Source organism: Danio aesculapii, chromosome 13 (assembly GCF_903798145.1).
Source record: "Danio aesculapii chromosome 13, fDanAes4.1, whole genome shotgun sequence".
Classification (NCBI taxonomy): Eukaryota; Metazoa; Chordata; class Actinopteri; order Cypriniformes; family Danionidae; genus Danio; species Danio aesculapii.
Genome location: NC_079447.1, coordinates 1,405,976 through 1,418,301, shown reverse-complemented (window position 1 = coordinate 1,418,301; position 12,326 = coordinate 1,405,976). Strand labels below are relative to the sequence as shown.

At 39.2% G+C, this 12,326-nt stretch overlaps 1 protein-coding gene across 1 annotated transcript in view; it reads right to left on the bottom strand.

The window, feature by feature from the left end:
• LOC130239992 (kinase non-catalytic C-lobe domain-containing protein 1) overlaps positions 1–10,716 on the bottom strand; it is a 67,704-nt gene extending 56,988 nt beyond the window's left edge. The window contains exons 1-3 of the mRNA XM_056471400.1: positions 10,473–10,716; positions 5,986–6,184; positions 161–219 (exon numbers count right to left, since the gene is read on the bottom strand). Coding sequence (XP_056327375.1) covers positions 161–219; positions 5,986–6,184; positions 10,473–10,580 — 366 coding nt within the window. The 5' untranslated portion in view covers positions 10,581–10,716. The remainder of the gene's footprint in view (positions 1–160; positions 220–5,985; positions 6,185–10,472) is intronic.
• Between the last annotated feature and the right edge of the window lie 1,610 nt (positions 10,717–12,326).

Genomic DNA, 12,326 nt, shown 5'->3' with positions numbered 1-12,326 from the left:
ATACATTTTATAAATATTAACTTTTATTTTGGATGCGATTAATCATTTGACAGTATCAGTTTGTATACATTTAAATGTGTGTTTAAGTTAACTACATAGCCTGTTGTGTGTTATTACGAATGCCCTTGTTTGGCACTCTATAATATTCAGAGCAGCTCACCTCGATTGTGCTTCCAGTTTTCTCAAACTCTGGAGGAATAAAGCAGCCTTCAGGATCGTCTGAAATAAAGAAAACACAAACTTTCACAAACACAATCAAATTTGAGTGATTTTTGTTTCTGCACGTTGTGGATCATCGTCTTGCTGAAATGTCCACCCTGGGTTCATCTTCATCCTCCTGCTAATGTTGATGTTGGACTGAAGCAGCTGATATTCATTTACACTGAGGAAGGGCAGAGGGTTGCTGAAGAACTACTGAGAGATTTCAGCTGCTCTCTGGGCTTTCACTACACCTCCCTTTCTTCATGTGTTCAATGCTGTTTCCCTACGTCATTTCATTTTATTACACAGAACTTCCTTTGTAAACTCGATTTGTTTTCTTTGCATATGTGGATTTCCTTGGTTGTTACCAACATCCGGAGAAAATCTCAAGTCAACAGCACCTTTAGAAATATGCTTTCTGAGAAAAATGGAGACGTGTTCAATACTTATTTCCCCCACAGTATACCGTATGAACAGTATAACAGAAAATTAAAGTGGTTTTAAACCCATGACGTTTCCAAACCTTAGTAAACCGCAGTAAACCGGTTATCATCCCATGCCTGGTTGAATTATCTTCTGTTCATCAATATATTCTCTGTGAGTAAGTTTGTGTGTGTGTGTGTGAGTCCACAGAGGATCCATCTATCTAGGCCACATTCACACTGGCTCTGTTAAATAGGCCAGGCTTTCTCCTGCTGGATGTGTCAGATCCTCCAGAAACTCCTCAGGAACTCACTGGTATATTTAGACACGCTCACAGAAACACCTTCAGAAAAGAGTCTTCATTTACACGCTCATAAACCTTCCACACTTTATCCTGCAATGATTTCTTTGATTGCACAGATTTAGAGAGCTAGTAAAAACACACAGACAGGATTGTGTGATGGCATATTGGTGCTTTGCTATGAAGGACAAGGAGTGCCGGTGAGAAATAAAACAAATAGTCAAATGATCAATTTAATAATTGAAGCATTAAAGTGTATGTACAGTTGAGGGCCCTTAGGCAAGATTTGTTTTGGATTGTCTACAGAACAAACTATTGATATAAAATGACTTGTCTAACTAACCTAGTTAAGCCTTTAAATGTAAAGCTAAGCTGAATATTATTATCCTGAAAAAATCAAAAACTGTCATCATGACAAAGATAAAAGAAATGAGTTATTAAAACTATTAATGTTTAGAAATGAGTTGAAAAAAATCATCACATCACTAAACAGGAATAAGGGAAATAACGTAAAAGAATTCAAACTGTATGTCCATATTTGACCCAATATTGGGTTAAAACAACTCAGGATTTCTAGAGTGTAACATCCCCAACTAGTGGTCCCCAACTAGCGGATCACAAATCCCCCGGTTCAGATCACATTATGGTTTTTTACTCATGGATTGGACCATTTTTCAGATCAGCCAAAATGAGAAGACAAATGTAATCTGCTTTCCATTTATTACAGGAACAGCACTGCAAGACACTTCTGGTTTTAACAGCAGAACTTAGAAACTGTAATTTTATTACAAATAAAATCAAGAAATAATCAGCTGAATAAAAATAAACTGTAAAATATTCAGTGCTGTGAAAAATTCACTGTTACTACTACTGTTGCTGATAACAATAACTGTGTAATGTATAAACTTAGAATAAAATGTATTTTTAGTCTCATTTTCAAAAAAATGATTCAATTATTCACTCATTAAACTTCATGTTTCATTGCCAGATGGTCATTTTTGAAGTATTCAGTGGCATATTTTTGACGGCTGGTTGTCGCCATTGCTGCCTACAACTTTCATTTTCGAGCGTAAAGTTAAACAAATATGATGGTGATTTTAATCTGCATCATAAACATCAGTGATTATATCTAAACTATAAACTGTTCTCCCAGTACTTCTGTGTTATTTGACTGTTTGTAACTTCATACCTAACCCAAAAGACTAAAGACTGAATCTCTTAGGAGTAATAAACATCTGCAAATCACCATCATTTATAATTGATGTTGCGTGGGTGTTGAGATCCTGATCTTTTAATGATTAACTGTGCAGCTTACACTGAATGCATTGATGCAGGCTAAACAAGTAGTGACAGAAAACACCTTTAATAACCTAAGAAACCCGCCACATCCTAACCCACCACAACTTCTTCCATCATCATTATATTTTACAGGAAAGCCTAAATGCTTTCAAACAATGCGATTAGAATGACGTGAGAGCCGATCTCCCTGCGATCGTTACAAATTTAGGATCAATCTACAGGTAAATAAATGTATTAATCCGCGGGTCATGTGTGTTCTGAACCGTGGCTTGTGATCCGTACGAATCACGGATCAACCGTGATCTGTTACATCCCTATTCCCAACAGATGCACACAGAGAGCACTCACTCAGTAGCAATGTTTCCATCCAACTATTCATTCATTCATTTTCTTTTCGGCTTAGTCCCTTTATTAATCTGGGGTTGCCACAGCGGAATGAAACGAAAACTTATCCAGCACAGGTTTCACGCAGTGGATGCCCTTCCAGCCGTAACCCATCTCTGGGAAACATCCATACACACTCTACGGGCAATTTAGCCTACCCAATTCACCTGTACTGCATGTCTTTGGACTGTGGGGGAAACCGGAGCACCCGGAGGAAACCCACGCGAACACAGGGAGCTAACTATTACCAATATCACATTAAAAAATGCTTAAAGGAAACAATTTTTTGAAAATGTGCGTAAAAACTAGAAAGAAAGCACATAAGCTGTGATGTAAACACATTTAGTGAGTAAACTCTCTGCATGTGCTTCATCAGTGTGCATAATATGATGTAGTTTTTGATAGATGATGATCAGATGTGTGTTTCAGGGACTTCGCATTAATGTTGGTTTGCAGCCTTCATGAATCCAGCTTTATATTGTTGCAGATCTGAAATGTTGTTCTGATGATTGTAAAAGGCCGCCGCCGTCAGTCCATCATCACAGTGCTTCAGTATTATTATTCTTCTGTTATTATTCAGTCCAGAACTGTCTTGAGCATCTGTCTGCGCTCCCAAAGAGCATCTCACGCCTCCAGAAGCCACCGCATTCACTGCTTTCATTGCATTTCATCTTCTGAAGTGCAACATATTCATTAGAGAAGAAAAAACACCACAGTGCAGAATCCTAACAGTGCAGAAAACTACACTACCTGACAAAAGTCTTGTCGCCTATCCAAGTTTTAGGAACAACCAATAATAACTTGACTTCTAGTTCGTCATTTGGTATCAGAAGTGTCTCATATGAAAGGCAAAGACCTCTAGATGAGGCTTATTTGACCACAGTAAAATATGATCATGCCTTGATACTAAAGTCTGGTCACTGAACCTTCAATAATGTCCAGTATAGAATATGTGCTCATGCTGCAGTGGAAACAGAATGAATATTGTGTCTGACTCCATCATGAGCTTGGAGGACTGCATCCATACATCTCTGACATGACTCAAATCACTGATTAATAAAGTCATCTGGAATGGTGAAGAAAGCCTTCTTGCAGGACTCCCAGAGTTCATCAAGAGTCTTTGTGTTCATCTTCTACGCCTCCTCCTTCCAGGGTATATGCAGGAATCCTAAAGGAAATTCCAATACGTTTTAAGACTTTTTAAAGACCTTCTCTGAATATTTTAGGACCTCAATCGCCACTTCAAGTTCTAATCAGTATCGACCCTTTAACTTAATAAACAGCTGTAGTTAAATTATCCAATGGAGCACAACTGTGCAACAGAACTCAGATAAGCTCGGAAGAAACAAACCTTGAAAGAATAAATTACGTGGTTGTTTTCAGCGACAGACGTCAGCCACTGTTTAAACTCATCTTTCTCCAACCAGGGGTCTGTTCGTTGTACGTGGATTACTCAATTAGCTGGATTTGGTTACTGACGATTTGACATGATCCAGGATTGTTTCGTTCTTCAAAACACATCCGAAAGTTGTTATCATAGCAACAGTTCTGGCAGCTCAAACCTGCTCAGGAGCAGCAACTTATTTCATATAAACAGGATTAGATTGGGTCAGTTCAAGCAAAGGTAATACTGAAAGCACGTACCGAATGCTGATATCTTCTTACAGTAGTAACCTATAGGTTATATACACTTGGGAAAGTAGTAAAATAGTTTAAAAATGTATGTATACATTTATACTTTAGAATAATTAGTAATATTTAATATTAAATAATTCATATTTATGTTTATATACATATAAGTTTTAAAATATATATTAATAAAACTTATGCAATCTGCGGGGTGGTTCTCGCCAAGGGGACCAAAGAGGACGTTTATTAATATGGATTTTTAAGATGCAAATGTGTACTATTTTAAGGTACCGACCCAGCTTTACAATTTGTGTCTGATAATAGACATGCACAATATTCCACTGTTTTTTGTTTGTTTGTTTTGTAAAGGAATAATAATTAATGCAGTCATTCACATGTTTTGACAGCTAATATGACGGTGATTTGATGCTTCACAAAAGTTGCAGACAACTTTACGGATATCAAAATGCTTTTTTGATGCAAAATTAATTTAAATTTGCCAATTAAGAAACTTAAATAGGCCTAGGCCACTATAATAAAGAATTTCCTAAACTAAAAAAAAATAAAATTGCTAAATATATTCTTGACACATGAAAGTGTAAAGCCTGCAGCCCACAACACAGGTTGAAAGTTATTGCGTATCATATTTAACAAACTTAATAGGTTCTGGCGCCCCACAGTTTGAAAACCCCTGATTTAAGCGAGGAACAAAGACCGGCCTAGGAGTACGCAATCTTACATTTTCCCATTTTGCGTCTGTCTCGCTCTGCCGTTTCGCTACATGTGGGGGAGCGTCACACCACCTTTTTCGCAAATTACGTGACATCCCCAGGACAGAGGAGCTTAGCCGGATACACCCCAGCCCGAACAAATCGTGTGGATCGAGCACGCCGTTGTTAATATTAGGAGTCAAACACTTTGGAAAACGCTTGAACAAAAATTAAGACCTTGTAAAAACGCAATTACGACTTTATAATACCTTTTAAGGGCCTTAATTTTCTCATAATTGATTTATCAACTTTTAATACTTTTTAAGAACGCGCGGACACCCTGTCCTTCATCTTTCCCCAGACGTGCTCAATAATGTTTATCTCTGGTGACTGGGCTGGCCAATCCTGGAGCAGCTTGACCTTCTTTGCTTTCAGGAGCTTTGATGTGGAGGCTGAAGTATGAGAAGGAGCGCTATCCTGCTGGAGAATTGTCCCTCTCCTGTGGTTTGTAATGTAATGGGCAGCACAAATGTCTTGATACCTCAGGCTGTTGATGTTGATCATCCACTCTGCAGATCTCTCGCACGCCCCCATACTGAATGATGAAACCCCAAACCATGATTTCTCCTTCACCAAACTTGACTGATTTCTGTGATAATCTTGTCTCCATGATGGTTTCAGTAGGTCTTCTGCAGTATTGGTGATGATCGGGATGCAGGACAGATGATTCAGCAGAGAAATCCACCTTCTGACACTTTTACACATGATCAACTAGAAGAAGTTATTATGTGTTGCTCCTACAACTGGGATCCACCACGAGACTTGTGTCAGGAAGTGCCAAGTTTATCAGGAAGTGATGTTTTTGTTCTCTCCTGTCTCTCATTGGATGGAAACGCTGCCTCATTCACTAATGTTTAATGTGATATTCCAGGTTTGTGCATAAATCTGTTTCACATATCTGGATGTAAACACACAACTCTTCTCAGACTGTCATCAGTGCACACACACACACACAGGTAATACACACTCCTGACTCACCGTTGAGCTGCTCCATGAAACACACATTTCCGTGCGCGTTGAAGGCCAGTGTGTCCGGCGTCACACACAGAGACTGAAAGAGCGGAGAGAAGCTGATGCTCTGGAGCGAACACACACACTCCACACACACCGACCACAGCTCCTGCTCCGACAGACCGGCGTCCCGCAGACACAGCACATCCGCCAGAGACACGTTCTCCTGAGGAGCACACACACATACACGCACACACTGATTAGATACACACTGATCAGACATTCACTGATCAGACACATACACATGCACTGACGAGAAGACACAAACACTGATCAGACACACACTGATCACACACACACACACACACACACACACACACACACTGATTAGATACACACTGATCAGACACACACTGATCACACACACACATGTAGTGAGGAGCACACACACATGCACTAAGGAGAAGACACACTGATCACACACACACACACACACACACACGCATGCACTAAAGAACGAGAAACACACTAATCAGACACACACTACAAAGATACACTGATCAGACACACACACACACACACTGAGAAAAAAATACACACACTGATTAGACACACACACACACACGCACACACGCACACACACACACATTTACCGAGAAGAAGATACACACACTGATCAGACACACACACACAAACACACACACACACACATGCACTGAGAAGATACACACACTGATCAGACACACACACAAAAACACACTGAGAATATACACACACTGATCAGACACACACACACGCACCGAGAAGAAGATACACAGACTGATCAGACACAAACACACACACACTGAGAAGATACACACACTGATCAGACACACACACTGAGAAGATACACACTGATGACACACACACACACATGCACTAAGAAGATAAACACACTGATCAGACACACACACAAAAACACACTGAGAATATACACACACTGATCACACACACACACACACATGCACCGAGAAGAAGATGCACACACTGATCAGACACACACACACACACACACACATGCACTGAGGAGAAGATACACACACTGATCAGACACACACACACACACACACACACACACACACACGCACTGAGGAGAAGATACACACACTGATCAGACACACACACACACACATGCACTGTCTAGGTTTTTCACACAGTGCTGTGTGTAGTTTGTCATTTAGTTTCTTCCTCTATAAAATCCTTCATTTCTAGGCTGCATGGTGTGTGTTTACTGCTGTTATCTATACTGCTGGAGGATCTGAAACACTGAAGTGGGACAAACCAGCAACAAACATAAGAAATGAGTAAGGGGTCAAAGACTTTTTCACAGCACTGTACTGTACATCAAGACTTGTCAGGGTCTCTGGATCTCTTCACTCCAGCCCAATATTTCACACATTATAGACGACAGATTGGAGCTGTAATAAACTCCACCATGATGTCAGAATAATCCTCACGCTCAGTTTCCATGAGGAGTGTGTGTGTGTGGCAGATGTGCAGGACAGCAGTGTGTTTACTGTGTGTGTTCCTTTACAACTGGGTTATCGATGAGAGAATTGAGCTCATTCCTGGTGTGTGAGTGGGCGCAGCCGTTGGAATCTTTTTGTCTCCAAACTTCCGCTCTCATTTCCTTCTATACTTAGATGTATTGTCATATATACGTGTATGTGTAAATTTACATATATATACAAAATATATCTAAAACAATTTCAAAAACTCTTTTTCACATTGTCATTATGGGGATTGTGTGTAGAATGTTGAAGAAATAAATCAATTTAATCCATGTTGGAATAAGGCTGGAACATAAACAAATATGGAAAAAGTCAAGCGCTGAATACTTTCTGGATCCACTGTGCCTACACTATATACAGTATACCATGTAGTATATAAACTGCAGCTTTAAGCGTAGTAATTTAAAGTCTATATTTCTATGCTGGCACTTCCCAGCTTGCACGACATCTGAGATGTACATAATACTGTTGTGTTTGTTATTTTGTGTCTTGTTCGCTAAAGGGAAAAGCTCATGCACAACAGTGTCGTCGTCGGATGAACGGAAAACAGCAGAGCATGTTTATTCATCAGGAGAGAATGAAAATGTCATCGGAGCTGAATAATAATGCATTTATAGGGCATAAAGTTGCCGTCTCATGCAGCTGTAAGACCATAAGCCCGTAAATAGACGATCTCCCATGAGAAGAGAGACTTTCTCCTTCACCTCACACACACACACACACACACACACGCATATATTCTGTCCTACATACAGAAAGTTCAGAGCACAGAAGAGCAAATCCTTACCACTGTTCACAGGTCAGTCAGAAAGCACAGATAATCAAACACATACACACTAGTGTGTTTATTGATTTATGTCCACTATTATTTCTCTTTTTTTGCATTAATTATATTGCAAATAAGAAAAAAAAATAATAAAATAAGTTTGTTATGATTTATTTTCATGCTTATATTGTATATGCTGACATCCATTCATTTTCAGCTTAGTCCCTTTATTCTTCAGAGGTCGCCACAGCGGAATGGTCCACCAACTTATTCATCATATGATTTACACAGCAGATGCCCTTCCAGCTGCAACCCATCACTGGGAAATACCCATACACACTCATTCACACACACACACACACTTATACACTACGGCCAATTTAGTTTCCCTAATTTAGTTCCCCTATAGCGCATGTGTTTGGACTGTGGGGGAAACCGGAGCACCAAGAGGAAACCCACACCAACACGGGACGAACATCCAAACTCCACACAGAAACGACAACTGACCCAGCCGGGGCTCGAACCAGCAACCTTCTTACTGCGAGGTAACAACGCTACCCACTGCACCACCGCGCTGCCTATGCTGACATTATTTAAAATTAAATAATATAATTACAAACATCAAAATTGCTATTAATTATTTTTAATTCATTTTTTTACATTTTGATTTACTTAAAATTTTAAAATAATACATATAGAATATTATTATTATTATTATTATTATTTTTAGGAACAATATACAGTCTTGCGAATAATTACGTTGCATGTAATACACTCTCAAAAATGCTGGTTGTTCTGGGTCAAATATGGACAAACTCAGCTGTTGGGTTAAAAAGTGTCATTTAAATTAAATTAAAAAAAGAACCCAATTATGACAATCAAGTATTTTGTACAGCATAGTAATATTACATTTAATATTGATCATGGGTACTAAAATAACACTGCCAAGTCCAAAAACATAAATATTAACATTAATAACACACACACACACACACACATATATATATATATATATATATATATATATATATATATATATATATATATATATATATATATATATATATATATATATATATATTAGGGTTGGGCAATGTCAACCAATTTGGCATCGTACGATGTCTAATGTGTAATAATCCGATGGACGATGGCATCGTCGTCGTAGGCGGCGGTGAATTAACTATTAATGAATAAATAATTATTTAATAATAAATTAATTATTTGTAGCCTGCCGTTTCAACTAGCTGACCTGCATGGTCTTTGTTTTACCTATAACCAAATCATAAATAAATAAGTTACACACAAATTACCGCCTGTCAATCCGTTTTTCCGCAGGACTCTGGCATGAGCAGGCAGAGTGATCGGTGTCGTTATAATGGCGTCGACACACTTGGTTGGTAAAAAAGGTCCACAACCAACAGGAACCAACCAAGAGTATCTGAGGTTTACACTAACATTACTAAGTACAAGCGTGAAAGCGAAAGACTGAAGCAGTGTACTGACCCGCTGTGACATGTTGCCTGATAGATACAAAAGACAGAAGAGTCGTTAGATAGAGACAAGATTAATTAAATATCACGTTAAAAAATCTGTGGAATTATGATATGTAATGATTTTTTCAATTAATTTATGATAAATGCCTAAATATATAAATATAAGTTTATTACTAATATACCTGTAAATATTATTTACATTACAAATATATTTTATAAATGATTTTGTACATGATATATATCTATCTATATGAACACATGTACTTGTTTATGTAGGATATGTAACCTTTATGTATTATATTTTGTAATATATTAATGTTTGAAAACGGCCATTTTTGAAATATGTTGCAGATGTGTGTACTAATATAGCATTTACATATCTGTAAAACCCAAACATGAACGTGTGTGTGTTGAATGTGTGATTTAGCCTAACACACAAGCTACAGACTGCTACTTTAAGATTAATGCAGAGTCTCAAACATCAGGAATTATGAACCATAATGATAACAGTGTTTACCAGACTGAAGGGACATTAACATTACACACACACTGTTACTATAGCGATTAATTTGCTAACAATAGCAACAATACCTATGTTATAGACTATGTTACGTTAATGGCGATGTCAATATTTCAAGATCGTCTTCTAGAGTGACTGTCAATCAATCAATCAATCAATCAAATCGATCAGTGGATGTCTCTTACCTCGTCCTCGAGAAGTGGCGGGAGATGCTCAACTTCTCGCCGCTTCTTCTCCTCTTCCTCTCCGTCTTCCTCCTCCAAACTGACCGCGGCAGAACCGAATGTGCCCATGGTGTCTCCCGGTGGTTTGTGGATGGGTTAGAGCTCCCGGTTCTCCCGGTTTCTGTCGGTTTCCCGCTTCACAGCGGCGTCACGGATCGTGTCGTGAGTTTCTTAACATTCTTCTGCAGTGCGGAGAGAGAGAAAGAAGGAGAGAGAGAATTCCCTCAGTCAGTCACTCAATCTGGTAACTGACGTAATCAATAACCCCTCCGCTGCTGATCGATAACCCATAACGCAATAGCAACCAGGGAGTTTACTAACTGTACTGTCATGGTAACGACGCGCGCGCATGAGAGCTACATAAGCCGCGAGCGTCTGAAGCGCAGCGCATGCGCTGAGAAGCGCGCTCCACATTTTAATTTATTGGTCATAAATGCGTCAGTAAAACGTAATATCTGCCGTTTCTCATTTCTGAAAGGCCTTTAACACCATTTAAAGGGATAGTTCAACCAAGAATGAGAATCTGATACTTGTTCCAAACCTGTTTGAATTGTCTTTCTGCTGTTGAACTCAAAAGAAGATATTTTGAAGAATGTTGCTGTAATCATTGACTTACATAGCGTTTGTTTTTCCTACTATGGAGGTCAATGGTCACAGGTTTCCAGATTTATTCCTAAATATCTTCTTTTGTGTCAACAGGATAAAGAAGTTCATAATTCATAAAGACCTGAAACCAATTGAGGGAGAGTAAATAGTGAGTAACTTTTCCTTTTTGGGTGAACAATCCCTTTAAAGAAGAAATAAAGTGAGGTAAATTCACATTAAGTGCAAATATCAGAGGCAGTGTGCAATGATTTATCATACACGTTTCAAACACTGTGGATTTCACAGATATAAAAATATATTGGACCCCCTTTTGCCTTCAGAACTGCCTTAATCCTTCGTGGCGTAGATTCAACAAGCTACTGGAAATATTCCTGAGATTTTGCTCCATATTGACATAATAGCATCACACAGCTGCACATCCATGATGCCAATCTCCCATTCCACCAAATCCCAAAGGTGCTCTATTGGATTGAGCTCTGGTGACTGTGGAGGCCATTTGAGTACAGTGAACTCATTGTCATGTTCAAGAAACCAGTCTGAGATGATTCACGCTTTATGACATGGTGTGTTATCCTGCTGGAAGTAGCCATCAGAAGATGGAGACACTGTGCTCATAAAGGGATGGACATGGTCAGCAACAATACTCAGGTAGGCTGTGGTGTTGACACCATGCTCAATTGGTACTAATGGACCCAAAGAAAATCTCCCCCACACCATTACACCACCTGCACCAGCCTGAACCGCTGATACAAGGCAGGATGGATCCATGCTTTCATGTTGTTGAGGCCAAATTGTGAGCCGAGCATCCGAATGTGGCAGCAGAAATGGAGACTCATCAGACCAGGCAACGTTTCTCCAATCTTCTATTGTCCAGTTTTGGTGAGCCTGTGTGAATTGTAGCCTCAGTTTCCTGTTCTTAGCTGACAGGAGCGGCACCCGGTGTGGTCTTCTGCTGCTGTAGCCCATCCGCCTCAAGGTTGGACGTGTTGTGTGTTCAGAGATGCTCTTCTGCAGACCTCGGTTGTAACGAGTGCTTATTTGAGTTACTGTTGCCTTTCTATCAGCTGGACCCAGTCTGGCCAATCTCCTCTGACCTCTGGCTGCATAAAACAAATGCTGGATAAGTTGGTGGTTCATTCCGCTGTGACGACCCTAGATTAATAAAGGGACTACGCCGAAAAGAAAATGAATGAATAAATAAATAAATAA